Source organism: Loxodonta africana, chromosome 23 (genome assembly GCF_030014295.1).
Source record: "Loxodonta africana isolate mLoxAfr1 chromosome 23, mLoxAfr1.hap2, whole genome shotgun sequence".
NCBI lineage: Eukaryota > Metazoa > Chordata > Mammalia > Proboscidea > Elephantidae > Loxodonta > Loxodonta africana.
Genome location: NC_087364.1, coordinates 27,768,234 through 27,785,272, shown reverse-complemented (window position 1 = coordinate 27,785,272; position 17,039 = coordinate 27,768,234). Strand labels below are relative to the sequence as shown.

The window sequence follows — 17,039 nt, the reverse complement described above, 5'->3', positions numbered from 1 at the left end:
CTGAAATGGAAGAATTAAGCATAGAGACTGTGTCAATTTTTTTTACTGAATGGTGATATAAAGTCCAAATATAAAAGCACAAAATTAAATCTCTTAAACTTGGTAAGCCCCTGTACTCTGTCAAGGAAAAGTGTACCAGCTCTGATCTATGTACACATCTTGCTTCATTAAATTTATGTTCCTTGGTTAGATAAGGAGCCCTGCTAGTTCAGCAGTTAAGAGCACAGCTGCTAATCAAAAGGTTGGCAGTTCAAATTCACCAGCCGATCCTTGGAAATCCTATGGAGCAGTTCTACTCTGTACTATAGGGTTGCTAAGAGTCAGAATCAACTCAATGGCAACGGGTTTGGTTTGGTTAGATAAAGGAAAACTTTCTGCATGTGTATGTTTAGTCTCTTCTGTTTATCTGTAGCCCACTTGAAGCAATGTTAATGAAAAATTAGCCTGAAAAGAGAGGATTTGTTTCTATTAGAAAATGGGTTGACTGCTTTAGAGTTGTTTGACAAGTGTCCATTGCTAAAACATCTGCTTCCAGATTGGCTGGGGTAAGATTGTAAACATCAGGAAAAATCATAAAAATCTAGAAAGATACTACATTCACACTGCTTTACAAATATCTAAGTTTATACCACACTTTATAGAAAATGGAAACTGCAGAAAATACATTATGGACGTACCTGTGCAAGCAAAATAACAAAGGAATTTTCATCTGTTGCTCAAACTCAAAGAAAAGGTCTTAGTTCTAAATCAAAAGGTTGAAAAATCGATATACATTTGTTGTTGTTGTTAGGTGCCATCAAGTTGGTTCCGACTCATAGTGACCCTATGCACAACAAAACAAAACACTGCCCAGTCCTGAGCCATTTTTATGATCACTGTTATGCTTGAGCTCATTGTTGCAGCCAGTGTCAATCCACCTTGTTGAGGGTGTTCCTCTTTTACACTGACCCTGTACGCTGCCAGGCATGATGTCCTTCTCCAGAGACTCATCCCTCCTGACAACATGTCAAAAGTATGTAAGATGCAGCCTCGCCATCCTTGCCTCTAAGGAGCATTCTGGCCACACTTCTTCCAAGACAGATTTGTTCATTCTTTTGGCAGTCCGTGGTATATTCAATATCCTTCGCCAACACCACAATTCAAAGGCATCAACTCCTCTTCGGTCTTCCTTATTCATTATCCAGCTTTCACACGCATATGATGAGATTGAAAATACCGTGGCTTGGGTCAGGCGCACCTCAGTCTTCAGGGTGACATCTTTGCTCTTCAACACTCTGAAGAGGTCCTTTGCAGCAGATTTACCCAATGCAATGTGTCTTTTGATTTCTTGACTGCTGCTTCCATGGCTGTTGATTGTGGATCCAAGTAAAATCAAATCCTTGACAACTTCAATCTTTTCTCCATTTATCAAGATGTTGCTCACCGGTCCAGCTGTGAGGGTTTTTGATTTCTTTATGTTGAGGTGCAATCCATACTGAAGGCTGTAGTCTTTGATCTTCATTAGTAAGTGCTTCAAGTCCTCTTCACTTTCAGCAAGCAAAGTTGTGTCATCTGCAAAACGCAGGTTGTTAATGAGTCTTCCTCCAATCCTGATGCCCCGTTCTTCTTCATAGAGTCTAGCTTCTCGTATTATTTGCTCAGCATACAGATTGACTAGGTATGGTGAAAAAATACAACTCTGATGCACACCTTTCCTGACTTTAAACCAATCAGTATCCCCTTGTTCTGTTCGAACAACTGCCTTTTGATCTATGTAAAGGTTCCTCATGAGCACAATTAAGTGTTCTGGAATTCCCATTCTTTGCAATGTTATCCATAGTTCGTTATGATCCACACAGTCGAATGCCTTTGCATAGTCAATAAAAGACAGGCAAACATCCTTCTGGTATTCTCTGCTTTCAGCCAGGATCCATCTGACATCAGCAATGATATCCCTGGTTCCACGTCCTCTTCTGAAACGGGCCTGAATTTCTGGAATTTCCCTGTCAATATACTACTGCAGCCATTTTTGAATGATCTTCAGCAAAATTTTGGTTGCGTGTGATATTAATGATATTGTTTCATAATTTCCACATTGAGTTGGATCACCTTTCTTGGGAATAGGCATAAATATGGATCCCTTCCAGTCAGTTGGCCAGGAAAATGTCTTCCATATTTCTTGGCATAGACAAGTGAGCACCTCCGGCACTGATCTGGTTGTTGAAACATCTCAATTGATATTCCATCAATTCCTGGAGCCTTGTTTTTTCGCCAATGCCTTCAGAGCAGCTTGGACTTCTTCCTTCAGTACCATCGGTTTCTGATCATATGCCACCTCTTGAAATGGTTGAACATCGACTAATCCTTTTTGGTATAATGACTTTGTGTATTCCTTCCATCTTCTTTTGATGCTTCCTGCGTCGTTTAATATTTTCCCCATAGAATCCTTCACTACTGCCAATTCAAGGCTTGAATTTTTTTCTTCAGTTCCCTCAGCTTGAGAAACACTGAACGTGTTTTTCCGTTTTGGTTTTCCATCTCCAGCTCTCTGAATATGTCATTATAATATTTTACTTTGTCTTCTCGAGACGCCCTTTGAAATCTTCTGTTCAGTTCTTTTACTTCATCAATTTTTCCTTTTGCTTTAGCTGCTCGACGTTTGAGAGCAAGTTTCAGAGTCTCCTCTGACATCCATCTTGGTCTTTTCTTTCTTTCCTGTCTTTTCAGTGACCTCTTGCTTTCTTCATGTACGATGTCCTTGAGGTCATTCCACAACTTATCTGGTCTTCAGTCACTAGTGTTCAATGAGTCAAATCTATTCTTCAGATGGTCTCTAAATTCAGGTGGGATATACTCAAGGTGATATTTTGGCTCTCGTGGACTTGCTCTGATTTTCTTCAGTTTCAGCTTGAACTTGCATATGAGCAATTGATGGTCTGTTCCACAGTTGGCCCCTGGCCGTGTTCTGACTGATGATGTTGAGCTTTTCCATCGTCTCTTTCCACAGATGTAGTCATTTTGATTTCTGTGTGTTCCATCTGGAGAGGTCCATGTGTATAGTCGCCGTGTATGTTGGTAAAAGAAGGTATTTGCAATGAAGAAGTTGTTGGTCTTGCAAAATTCTATCATTTCATCTCTGGCACTGTTTCCATCACCAAGGCCATATTTTCCAACTATCAGTTCTTCTTCTTTGCTTCCAACTTTCACAATCCAATCATCAGTAATTATCAATGCATCTTGATTGCATGTTCGATCAATTTCAGACTGCAGCAGCTGATAAAAATCTTCTATTTCTTCGTCTTTGGACCTAGTGGTTGGTGCGTAAATTTGAATAATACTCGTACAAACTGGTCTTACGTATGGATATTATCCTATCACTGACAGCACTGTACTGCAGGATAGATCTTGAAATGTTTTCTTTGTTTTATATATCTTGCAGCCCTGTCATTGGGTGCATAAATATTTAATACAGTTATATCTTCTTGGTGTATTGTCCCTTTAATCATTATATAGTGTCCTTCCTTATCCTTTCTGATGGATTTAACTTTAAAGTCTATTTTGTCAGAAATTAATATTGCCACTCCTGGTCTTTTTTGATTGTTGTTTGCTTGATATATTTTTTCAATCCTTTGAGTTTTAGTTTGTTTATGTCTCTAAGTCTAAGGTGTGTCTCTTGTAGGCAGCATATAGAGGGATCTTGTTTTTTAATCCATTCTGCCACTCTCTATCTTTATTGGTGCATTTAGTCCATTTACATTCAGGGTAATTATGGATAGGTATGAATTTAGTGCTATCATTTTGATGTCTTTTTTGTGCCTTGACAGCTTCTTTTTCCCACTTGATTTTATGCGCTGAGTAGATTTTCTTTATATATTGTCCTTTCCTCATAGTTGTTGTTGTTGATTTTGTTTCTGCTGAGTCTGTATTTTTCCCATGTATTTTATTTTGATGAGTAGGATAGTTTGTCTCCTTTGTGGTTACCTTATTATTTGCCCTTATTTTTCTAAATTTATAACTAACTTTTATTTCTTTGTATCACCGTATCTTCTCCATATGGAAGGCGTATGATTACATTTCTTAGTCCCTCTTTATTATTTTAATGTTGTCTTCTTTTATATAATAACATCGCCGTTACCCTGGGTTGGGCTTTTTTTTTTTTTTAAATCTTGCTTTGTTTTTTTTTTGGCATTTCCCTGTCTGGGTTGACTTCTGGTTGCTCTGCCCAGTGTTCTAGTCTTGGGTCGATACCTGATATTTAGGTTTTCTAACCAAAGACATTCCTTTAGTATTTCTTGTAGTTTTGGTTTGGTTTTTATGAATTCCCTCAATTTGTGTTTATCTGGAAATGTCTTAATTTCACCTTCATATTTAAGAGACAGTTTTGATGGATATATGACTCTTGGCAGGCAATTTTTTTCCTTCAATTTTTTAAATATGTCATCGCATTGCCTTCTTGCCTGCATGGTTTCTGCCGAGTAGTCTGAGCTTATTCTTATTGGTGCTCCTTTGTAGGTGACTCTTCTTTTATCCCTTGCTGTTCTTATAAGTGTCTCCTTATCTTTGGTTTTGGCAAGCTTGATTATAATATGTCTTGGTGACTTTCTTTTAAGATCTACCTTATGTGGAGTTCGATGAGCATCTTGGATAGATTATCTTCTCATCTTTCACAATATCAGGGAAGTTTTCTGCCAACAAACGCTCAACGATTTTCTCCGTATTTTCTGTCATCCCTCCCTGTTCTGGTACTCCAATGACTCGTAGGTTATTTCTCTTGATAGAGTCCCACATGATTCTTAAGGTTTCTTCATTTTTTAAAATTCTTTTATCTGATTTTTCTTCAAATATACTAGTGCCAAGTGATTTATCTTTGAGTTCAGAAATTCTAGCTCCTACTTGCTCAATTCTGCTCCTCTGACTTTCTACCGAGTTATCTAATTCTGTAATTTTATTGTTAATCTTCTGAATTTCTGATTGCTGTTTGTCTATGGATTTTTCCAGCTTATTAAACTTTTTACTATGTTCCTGAATAATCTTTCTGATTTCTTCAGTTGCTTTATCTGTGTGTTCCTTGGCTTGTTCTGCGTATTGCCTCATTTCCTTCCTGATGTTTTGAAGGGTTCTGTATATTAAACTTTTGTATTCTGCTTCTGGTAATTCCAGGAATACACTTTCATCTAAAATATCCCTGGATTCTTTGTTTTGAGAGCCTGTTGAGGTGATCATGGCCTGTTCCTTTATGTGATGTGATATTGAGTTTCTCTGAGCCATCTATAAGTTATTGTATTAGTTTATGCTTGCTTACTGTGTCGTAGCTGCTTGCTTTGCTTTGTTTTGGTATACCCCTATGGGTTGCTTGAGTGAGCTAGCTTCATTATTTTCACCTTTGGAGCTATGGTGTCCTGTCACCAGCTGGCTAGAGCTGTTGTCAGGTATATCAGTCTAGGAGCCCATTCAGTTTTCTTGTATGAATTCAGCTCAGGTTTCCAGGTAGCTGATATCAAGTGTGTGGTACAGGCTCTGTCCTACAGTCTTAGAGGGGCGGGGTGACTGGCATATATACCTGTATCTGATTGCAGCAGGGGGTGATGCTCTGAACAAGGCAGGGGGCTGAGAACCGACCCCCAGGTGTCTCTGAGGTAAACGCATCTCTGTTCCCTAGAGTGTGCTGGTGGGTGGGCTCTGCAGAGGGACCGTGGGCACCCAAAGATTTTGTTGTAAGGACTGGGAGGTACCAATTATCCCTGGGCCCCTGCCGTGGGTGGCTGGGCAACCCAAGTGGAGCCACCAGTCCTTAGGTCCCTGTTGTGGGTAGGTGAGGACCTTGTTTAATAGGCAAAGCAATGTCAAATGTCAAATACCCACCTCTCCACCACACTGCTGAAATGGCTGGAGTTTGCCAACGGGGGCCTATTCTCCCGAAATAGGCCCACACAGGTCCATGCAGAAGGCAAAAGTGCTCAAGGTCCATGGATGGTTTATGCCTAGACAGAAGCCGCTTCTGTCCTGAGCTCCCCCAGTTAATGGAGCTGGCAAAGTATCTTTTCCCCCCAGTTGCAAATTTTTTCCTTCCCCAAGGCTGGGAGGACAGCTCCAGGTGCTCATCAGGGTCTGTCTCAGGCCTAGGGATTCAGCTGCTGAAGCTGGGTTGCGGGTGGGGGTCAGTAAAATATATGCAAGTACTTAGCTTTTGCTGAGAGTGCCCTTCTGCTCAGGTTCCGGAGGTGTGAGTGGGCTGTGTGGCTGGCTGCTTCTCCCTGAGGAAACTGCGGCCGAATGCTAGGACCAGCCTGCTGCCCCCGCCGCAGCCACTCCGGGAATGGTGCCTGAGGGCTCCTTGCGATTCAGGTCCGGCAACCTCTCTCCGCTTCTGAACGGTCTCTTCCTTCCCCTGCCCCTCAGTTCATTGTCTAAGCTTGCCTACGATGCTCAGGGCTCCCAGCTTGTCACAAATATACTTGTTTCACTTGTTTTTTCAGGTCTTTGTTGTATAGAGGGCTCGACGGAAACATCTGTCTATTTTGCCATCTTGGCTCTGCCTCGAAACGCTCTTTTTGTTGATGAAAGCAACACCAGTCCTCTTCAAGTTGGCACTCCCAGCATAGTAGAGTATACGATTGTCCGATTCAAAATGGCCAATACCAGTCCACTTCAGTTCACTAATGCCTAGGATGTCGATGTTTATGTGTTCCGTTTCATTTTTGACGATTTCCAATTTTCCTAGATTCATACTGTGTGCATTCCAGGTTCTGATTAGTAATGTATGTTTGCAGCTGTTTCTTCTCATTTTCAGCCATGCCACATCAGGAAATGAAGGTTCTGAAAGCTTTACTCCATCCACATCATTAAGGTCAACTCTACTTTGAAGAGGCAGCTCTTCCCCAGTCATCTTTTGAGTGCCTTCCAACCTGGGGGTGCTCATCTTCCAGCACCATTTCAGACAATGTTCTGCTGCTATTCATAAGGTTTTCACTGGCTAATGCTTTTCAGAAGTAGACTGCTGGGTCCTTCTTCCTAGTCCGTCTTAGTCTGGAAGCTCAACTGAAACCTGTCCTCCACGGGTGACCCTGCTGGTATCTCAATTCCGGTGGCATAGCTTCCAGCATCACAGAAACACACAAGCCCCCACAGTACGACAAACTGACAGACACGTGGGGGCTTTTAAGTTAAATTATTTGTTACATAGGTATCTTTTTTTTTGGGGTCTGGGTTATTACTATTATTTGATGATTGCTACATTAACAGACTTTTACAATTAACTGAAGAACTCCTGATCTTGGCCACATCAGATAAGATTATTTCTATTAAAGTTTAAGGTAAATACTGACAATCTCATTTGGTACTTTGTTTACCTGCATGGGTTTTCACGTCATTTACCCTAGTTTCTCCCATATGCTTAGATTTATACACTGTATACACCCTCTTGCAGATAATTTCTAAAGACTTCAAAATGTATAAATGTAATTTTTATGGGATTGTACTGTTTATAAACTTATTCTTTATTTAGGACCTATTTTGCTATGTCCTTTGTTTCTAGTCTTTGAGATAGTTTCTTACATATAAAACCAAATTTAAAGTCTAAAGTTTGATGAGTTTTGACAAATTTATACACTCAAATAACCACCATGCCAATCAAGATCTAAAATATTTCCAGCATTCCAGAAAGTTCCCTCAAGTATTTCTGCAGTCAATTCCCACTTCTGCCTAGTCTAGGCTGGAATTATGTGCTTTCTGTCACTACGGATATACACCTTTCTAGAATTTCATATAAATGGAATCATACAGCATGCACTCCTTTTCTTTCACTCAGATTCACCCATGTTGAGTTTATCAGTAGTTGGTTTCTTTTTAATGTTAATCCCATATTTTTATGCATACAAGTTGCTGTAAAAAAAATGGCATAGCACCTCATGGGAGGAAGGTATGGCTGGCAAACCAACACAGAAGGTGTGCCGTATTTGTGTAAAACTACAGTAATACTTACTGTATTGTATGAACAGACCACAATTTGCTTATCCAGTCACTTGTTGATGAACATTTGTTTCTATTTTTGGACTGTGTTTATGAATATTCATATACAGGTCTTTGGGTGAAGTTTTTTTTTTGAGCTAGATACCTAGGAGTAGAATTGCTAGGTCATAGGCTAAGTGTATATTTAACTTTAAAAGAAGCTATCAGTTTTGGTTTTCAAGTGTTTGTACCATTTTACATTTCGAGAGCAATGTATAAAAGTTCTGTTTACTGCATATCTCAAAAGCTTTTTAAAAGTATAATAAATTTGTCAGTTATGTATATACTCAACAAAATCGCTGATGAATTAAAACATTGTTTAAACATATTTTCAGCTTTTCAAATATTATACTTAGCAAATTCCTGGAAAATTTTACCAATGTATACTTATTGTGGCCTTTTCTTTAATTTTTTTTTTTTGCGGTGGGGAGAGAAATAGGAAGGTCTTTTTTAGGCCTTGGGAAGACCAAAGTTTCTATTCCTTTTTTTTTTTTTAATTTAGTGTAAGAATAACTTTTAACATATATATTCTCTGAAGCCCTTCCTACTGTAATATCACTTAATGAAAAAAAAAAAAACCTATAAAATGTAAATGCTTAAGCTAGTTCCTCCTTTTGGAATCTCATGCTCTATTTGCTTACTACCCATTTCCTCAAGGTAGTATTACAGAAAATTTAATTTTTTTTTTTTAATTTTTATTGTGCTTTAAGTGAAAGTTCACAAATCAAATCAGTCTGTCATACAAAAATTTATATACACCTTGCCTCATACTCCTAGTTGCTCTCTCCCTAATGAGACAGCACACTCCTTCTCTCCACTCTCTATTTTTGTGTCCATTTGCCAGCTTCTGACCACCTCTGCCCTCTCATCTCCCCTCCAGACAGGAGCTGCCCACAAAGTCTCATGGGTCTATTTGAGCCAAGAAGCTCACTCCTTACTGGTATCATAAAATTTAATATTTTTAAATGTACAAATGATTTACTGACATTTCATATGTAGAAAGTGAATATAATTTTGATTTTTTTGGAAATGTGAAATCATCAAAGAAGCATGAATGTGTTTTATATGAACACGCCTAAAATAAGCCTAAATAACTAAAATGTACTTACCTTAAAAAATTCCTTTTTCTCAACCATCTCATCGCCATCTGAATCCAGCATTTTAAAAGCAACATGAAACCCAGTGTGGGGTTCTGCAGTGAAGTGAAAAATGAATAATAATTTAAATCTTGGTGAAATACAAATTATTCACAATTATTTGAAGGTCTATAGGTTTTTCTATGTAATTAAGTGCCTAAACAGAGAAAAAATGTTTACTTCCTTATGGTAACAATTTTCAAAGGCTGATATTTTGTGCTAAGGCCTTGTTCCCTGCATTCTCCAACATCTTTTTCATGGGGTGCTGCTGCTGTTCTGCTATTAAGTAAGCACAATTAATTTGAGAACTTAATTGATTTCATTAGTTCTGCCAGGGGCTTTCCTATATTTTTACAGTAGTTTGGTTATTCTCATATTGATTATTACTCCTTACTTTCCTTTCTCAGAGGAGGGTTTTTGTTTGTTTAACTTTTTATTTTGAGGCAAATTTAGACTTACAGAAATGGTGTAAAGATAGTAAAGAGGGTTTCCATATACCCCTCACGCAGGTTTGCCAAATGTGAACATCTTCTATAACTACAGCACATTGATGAAAACTAAGAAATTAACATTGGTACAATATGATTAACTACTGACTTCATTTGGATTTTCCCAGTTTCTCTACTGATGTTGTTTTTCTATTCTAGGATCAAATACAATATACCATGTTGAATTTAGTTTTCATGTCTCCTTAGTCTCCTTTAATCTGTGTCAGTTCTTTAGTCTTCCCTTGTTTTTCATGACTTTGGCATTTTTAGAGGGCCCATTAGGAATTTTGGTAGAGTGTTAGATGAGGGTCTTTTAATATTTTTAAGTAAAGGCTTCTCATATTCAACAGCCTTCTATTAAGGAGACAGAGTTATGAGAAGCCATAGTACAAGGGAAGGAGAAAAGATCTAAAGTGATAATCTACACCAAATCTCATTGTTTTATAGATGTAGAAACTAAGGTATCAATAATTTTTTTTAACGATAAAGGCAAGTGCCACATTTCCAAAAACCCTGTTTGCTAAGAACAGGGAATTCTATATGATCATTAGGAATTGTAGAATACTTACTAGTGAGGATTGTAAGCAAGAAAAGATACTCAGTATATGAAATTAGTCCTGAAAGAGAGAAAAACACACCAGAAAATAAATCTTAGATTAGATAGTTCAGGATTAATCATATAGAGATATTAACACTGAAACTTCACCTAATTAAGTACATTTTTTTTGGGGGGGGAAATAACTACTCTGATAGAGTGAAAAACTTTAATAATGGAGAGTTGAGGTATAAGTACAGTAATAAAATAGTGAATAATTAAATATTATAATTTTACCCAGCTTCAACAGTTATGACCTCATGGCCAGTCTTGTTTTGTCTATACCCCTTTTGCCCCAACTTCTACTGGATTATTTTAAAACAAATCCCAGGTAGCATATCATTTCATAGTAAAACATTCAGACTATGTCTCTAAAAAGGACTTAAAAAGAATAGTTACCACACCTAAAAATTATCAATAATTCCTTAATATCTTAAAAAGTTCAAATCAGTGTTTTAAATTTTCATTTCAGAATTTTTTTTTTTTTTTTTTAAGTTTGTTCAAATTAAGATTCAAAGAAGATCCTGGCATTCACTTGTTTGGTAGGTCTCTTTAGTCCTTTTTAGTCTATAGGTTCTCCAATTGTCTTTTTTTCCACTTTCAGTTTAATTGTTAAAGAAACTTGGTCATTTGCCCTGTAAAGGTTCTTACATTCTAGAAAATCCTGCTGATTCTACTTCTTTGGTATCATTTTACCGTCCCTTTAACTTCCGTATTTCTTATGGACTAGTAGTTAATCCAGAGGGGTGTACCGATTCAGGTTTCAGTTTTGTTAAGAATACTTCATTGATGGTGGTGTATACTTCTATCAGGGGACCCCAATAGAAATGTTTACAGAAAATGCTAAATCACTGAGTGATACTGATAGTAAGAGCAGTAGGAATTTGGATGCTCACAGGTGTCAGAGAGGGAGTAATTCTGAAAATGGTCACAGATGTCAGAGAAGGAGTACTTCTAAAAATGGTCTTTGAATGATGGGTAAATTCTTCTTTGAAATTGTAATTTTTTTATTGGAAAAGAAATACACAACTCGGAATGGATCTGAGGCAAATTGTGCCATAAACAGATTTTCTTTAAGTGGCTAAACAAAGTTTAAAAAGCAATTAACAGTAAAAGAAAATGTTCCTGGTACAGGACCAGCAGTACAAAAAAATAGTGTACAAGTACCTGGATAATACACCTGTTTCACAATACTGCAACTTTAAGTACACATTGTTGACTGTCCATAGTCCACGCAGAGTTACAACTCCACACTTAAACAACAACATGCTGACAGTTCCTAAAGAAAACCACTTAAAAAAAAAGCCAAAACTCAGATGTTCCCTCATTTGACCAACTTCATCTAAGTTTAGATGTGCAGAAGGGCTTATATATATCCAGATTAAGCCACATGCAAAATGTTACCTGATCAATTTTCTAGGATAAAGTTTCAGGACAATGACAGTAAAATGAGGGAAGAAAACATGGAGGAATGGAGTCCTAATTACTATGCATATATATTCTTTTGACAGTAGGGGGAAATCTTTTACAGATAAATTACAAAGGAAAGGCAAACAAACAATTTATAAAAATTTAACACATTCTGTACAATGTCTTCATGTTGCTGTCATCATTTGTACAAACTCTTCATAATTTATTTGACCATCACCATCAATATCTGATTCCATAATCATTTCATCAACCTCTTCATCTGGTAACTTCTCTCCAAGGTTTGTCATCACATGGTAAAGCTCTGCTGCACTAATGCAGTCATTGCCATCCTTATCAAACACACAGAATGCTTCTCTAATTTCTTCTTCACTGTGTCTATCATTTTTCTTGCCATCATCGTCAGAAATCCCAGAAGTCAATTGTGTCATTACCATCAGCATCTACTTCATTAATTATATCCTGTAATTTTGCCCAAGACCTCATTACAGTTCTCAATGCCTTTGTACAGTTCCATCATCATCCTTGTCAAATAGTGACAAAGCTTCTTTGAATTCCACAATCTGCTCTTAAGTCAGGTGGTTAGCCATGCTGTAAGTGCTACTGGTCTCTGAGACATGATTACACAACCATTTGGCTCACTAGCTCCACTTGGACTGAATAATGGGTAAAATTTTTAATTAAGTAGGCATAGTATAAGTGGGAAAGACATATCAGATAGATGGAGGTGAATATGAAAATTAAAAATGACTGTCTGAAATAATGTTCATGTGGAAGCAACAACAGGAAATAAAGTTGTTATGGTAGCCCAGACATGAAGAATAAAGGCCTGAGCAGGGTGATGGCAGTGGGAACATATTTATCAATCTATGAAGGAAGACCACACCTTAATGGCTCCTGCAGTGCAATGGGTTTCTCTTTATATATATGGCTTTTCTGGTCATGGGTTTATAATACTGCCAAAAATGGTTGGGGCACAGTCTGCCCTGTGATTGGTCTATTTTACATACCTTGTAGGGATTCGGGAAACCTGGTGGTGTAGTAGTTACGTGCTACAGCTGCTAACCAAGAGGTCGGCAGTTCAAATCCTCCAGGCACTCCTTGGAAACTCTATGGGGCAGCTCTACTCTGTCCTATAGGGTCTCTATGAGTCAGAATCAACTCGACGGCAGTGGGTTTGGGTTTGGTTTGTAGACATTGGTCAATTTACTAGCCAAACAGTGGTGCATAAGACCACCCAACGCAATAAGATTGAGTGACTTGTGGAGATCGGTTGGTTTGTTCCCACAGAGTAGAGGGGGACCTCACTACCATCAAGAAGAGTCTGAACAAGAAACTAACTTAAGCTGTAAACTTTCACCTAGAGCACAATAAAACTGAAAAAAGAAGAAGAGTCTGGAGTTGAGGTTGTCCTTTGGACCCAGGATCCTGCGCTGAGAACTTCCTAGGCCCAGAAGAGAGAGCTGTAACACTGATGATTGTGTGACACAGTGAGAAATAGCAGCAAGCACAGCAGAACCCAGTGGCAGAGACACTGTGGCAGCAGTACAGGTGACAGGAACCATGGGACTGGCAGACAGTTGCAGTGGGCTTGGCGGCCCATGGAGAGAGGGAGCTGAGTGCCTTTGGGCAGGGGGCTTGCTGCAAAGCAGGGTGCCTTTGAGCACTTGTTGGTGGGACTAAAAGCAGTGACAGCAGAAGACTGCTGCTATGAGGGCAGCAGCTGAGCGAGCTGCTACACTGGCCATGAGTTGGGCCAGACAGCAGCGGAGAGGTTGATGGCAGGGAGGCTGAAGACAGAGCAGGGAGGCCTGCCCGTAGGCACAGCTGAGAAGGATCATTGGCTAGCATGACCTAGAAGGAGCTGAGAGCTGTCCAGGTTGGAAGCTGTCCTGTCTCCTGAGTTGTATCCTGTTATTTCGAAGTTGATCCTTATCCCAAGTTGTAGCCTGTGAGTATGGCCTGTGAGTTCTGTTGGACCACTGCAACGAACTGTTGAACTAGCAGACAAGTAGAGAGTGCCATGGAAGGAGTGGCCGTTGTCAGAAATGGTGAAAAAGTTCAAGACTGGAGATGTGTCTGGCCTCCACCTTAAAGGAACAAGCTTTGTGCCGATCCTGATTCTTATCCCTCAGGAATTTAGGTGAATTCAGATGTTAGAACACATATCCCAATCAAATAAAGCAGAAACTAAGGGCCAAAAGTAGCTCAGAGCAAGGCAGTAAGGATTTTACATCTAGATAATTTGATGCTTTAGCTATAAAAAGGTTCAGGCTTATATTTTAAATGTTTTTAAATGAATTAAAAATTTTTTACATTATCTACTTCTTAGTGGTTGTTGCTAATCTTTATATATTTATTTAAAAAAGCCTACAGAAGTCTTCAGATTTTTTTTCATCTTGAATATATTCAGAAAGAGTAAATTAAATGTGTTTGTCGTATTTCGTACTTGGGAGAAATACTCTAATGTTAGTTGAAGGATGAAAGTATTTCATCCTTTGACAGCCTCAAAAAAGTGGAGAACAGCCCCACGCCAATTCTCAAAGGAATATGGCAATGAGAAAAAGTGGCCAAACTATCAGTACAGCACTGACAGCACTACTGGGCTTGGTGCCAAGGAGACCTCACAGGTACATGTCCTTTATGCAAGGGGAACTTTTTGAAAAGGAAAATTTCAGTGTTTTTTCTGAAATACTGACTTAAATAACAAGCCTGAATAAAGAGTTGAGACAGTGTCAAAAATAGAACCTTAAATCTAAAGACAGATTATGACTAAACAATATACTTCTATGATAGCATCTAGGCATCTGCTCTCTGAAAATGCTTCTAAAGAAAACTTACACTTCAGAATATTCATCAGAGAAACAGTAAAATACACATTTAATTGTAAAATAAATGCTGTTAAAGGGCAACGACAATGCTTCAAAATTACATATCTAATAGGGAAATATTTTAAATAATTTATATAAAATTTGTTAGAGAATCCTTAAGAGTCACTAGAAGAGACAGGTTCTGCTAGTTACCATGGTTCTCTAGAAATAATTTTAAGTTGGAACCATGCTAAAATATGATCTGCTATAAAAAAAAAAATTTTTTTTTTTTTAAAATCCGATCTGCCACTACATGCAATTTTCAGAACACTGTTCCTCAAAGAGTTAGAGTTTCCACATCTACCGTAAGAATATATTTACATCTTATAATTTATATTCAATACATCCTTAAAGATGGTATTACGCTGAGAATTCAGCTCAATTTAAAAATATCCTATTGTAATAAAATATTAACATAAAATTTGCCATTTAAACCATTTTTTAAGTATACAATATAGTGACATTAATTAGATTCACAACATTGGGCAACTGTCATTATCATTTATTTCCAAAATTTTCTCATTGCCCCAAACAGAAACTCTGTACACATCGAGCAATAATTCCCCATTTACCACTCCCCACCCATAAAAACCAAAAAACCTGTTGCTGTCGAATCAATTCTGACTCATAGCAACCCTCTAGGACAGAGTAGAACTGCCCCATAGGATTTCCAAGGAACGCCTGGTGGTTTCGAGCCGCTGACCTTTTGGTTGACAGCCGTAGCACTTAACCATTAAGCCACCAGGGTTTCCACTTCCCACAGCCCCTCGTGACTACTCTGAATTTGCCTAGTTCTTGAAATTTCATATAAGTGGAATCACAAAATATTTGTCCTTTTGTGTCTGGCTAATTTAACTTTACATAATGTTTTCAAGGATCACCCACATTGAAGCATGTATCAGAATTTCATTCCTTTTTATAGCTGCAAAATATTCCATTGTATGTATATACTACATTTGGTTTATCCATTCATTTGTTGACAGACTCTTGTGTTGTTCTCACCTTTTGGCCATTGTGAATACTGCTGCAATGAGCACTGGTGTATGTGATGGTGAAGATTGTGTATCAGCTTGGCTAGGCCATAATTCTCAGTGTTTACAGGTAATCACTCCCATGATTAATATAAGCAGACGTTCTGGCTTTTTTGCTCACTCTGGATCCTGCGGCTGCTTCTTGTTTGTCAGACCTCTGCTTCTTGGGACTTGAGCTATCAGCTTACCTGCAGGCCTTGGGATCTGTCAACTTTCACAGCCTGAGAGGAGACCTGCTCTCCTACTTGCCAATCTTGGGTTCGCCAGCCCCTTCGGCTACATGAATTGAGAGAACCCTCTATCCTGACCCATAGGCTACAACATTCCAGCCATCACAATCACATGAGCCATCTCCTTGATATAAATCTCTCTCTACATATATTTACACGCTTTACAGGTTTTGCTTCTCTACAGAACCCAGCTTAAGACAGTGTACAAGAATTTGTTTGCTTCCCTGTTTTCAATTCTTTTGGGTATATATCTAGGAGTGGAATGACTGGGTCATACAGTAACTCTACAGCTATATTTTTGATGAATTGCCCAACTGTTTTCCACAGTGGCTGCATCATCTTACATTCCCAAAAGCGATGCACAAGGTTTCTAACTTCTCTACTTCCTCACCAAAACTTGCTACTTTCCTTGTTTTTAAATAATAGCCATCTTAGTGGGAATATAGTGGTATCACATTGTGATTGTGATTTGCATTTCCCTAAAAGCTAATGCTGCTGAGCATTTTTTCATGTGCTTACTGGCCATTTGTGTTTTCTTTTAATTTTTAAAATTTTTATTGTACTTTAAGTGAAAGTTTACAAATCAAGTCAGTCACTCACACAAAAATTGCTCTCCCCCTAATGAGACAGCACACTCCTTCTTTTCACTCTATTTTTGTGTCCATTTGGCCACACTTCTCAACCCCTCTGCCCTCTCATTTCCCAACCAAACAGGAGATGCCTGCATAGTCTCATGTGCCAGCTTGATCCAAGAAGCTCACTCTTCACCAGTATCATCTTCTATCCCATAGTCCAACCCAATCCCTGTCTGAAAAGTTGGATTTGGGAATGGCTCCTTTCTTGGGCTAACATAAGCTCTGGTGACCATGATCTCTGGGGTCCTTCTAGTCTGAGTCAGACCGTTAAGTCTCGTCTTTTTATGAGAATTTGGGGTCTGCATCCCACTGCTCTCCTGCTCCCTCAGGGGTTCTCTGTTCTATTCCCTCTCAGGCCAGTCATTGGTTGTAGCCGGGCACCAACTAGTTCTTCTGGTTTCAGGCTGATGTAGTCTCTAATTTATGTGGCCCTTTTTGCCTCTTGGGCTCATAATTACCTTGTGTCTTTGGTGTTCTTCATTCTCCTTTGTTCCAGGAGGGCTGAGACCAACTGATGCATCTTAAATGGACGCTTGCTAGCAGTTAAGACTCCAGATGCCACTCTCCAAAGTGGGATGCAGAATGTTTTCTTAATAGATTTTATTGTGCCAATTGGCCTAGACATCCCCTGAAACCATAA

The 17,039-nt window shown here is 38.6% G+C and overlaps 1 protein-coding gene, 1 long non-coding RNA gene and 1 pseudogene across 5 annotated transcripts in view; all 3 read right to left on the bottom strand.

Annotated features, from left to right (window-relative positions):
- The window catches only part of LOC135228568 (uncharacterized), a 35,086-nt gene extending 28,810 nt beyond the window's left edge, over positions 1-6,276 (bottom strand). Inside the window, exon 1 of the long non-coding RNA XR_010319115.1 lies at positions 678-6,276. This is a non-coding gene — a long non-coding RNA (uncharacterized LOC135228568). The remainder of the gene's footprint in view (positions 1-677) is intronic.
- The window catches only part of MICU2 (mitochondrial calcium uptake 2), a 254,652-nt gene that overhangs the window by 100,788 nt on the left and 136,825 nt on the right, over positions 1-17,039 (bottom strand). For all 4 annotated transcript variants that reach the window (XM_064275343.1, XM_064275344.1, XM_010593949.3 and 1 more), the window contains 2 exons: positions 10,180-10,227; positions 9,096-9,178 (listed from right to left, as the gene is read on the bottom strand). In XM_064275343.1, coding sequence (XP_064131413.1) covers positions 9,096-9,178; positions 10,180-10,227 — 131 coding nt within the window. The remainder of the gene's footprint in view (positions 1-9,095; positions 9,179-10,179; positions 10,228-17,039) is intronic.
- Positions 10,234-17,039, bottom strand: part of LOC104846252 (calmodulin-like) — a 31,611-nt pseudogene continuing 24,805 nt past the window's right edge.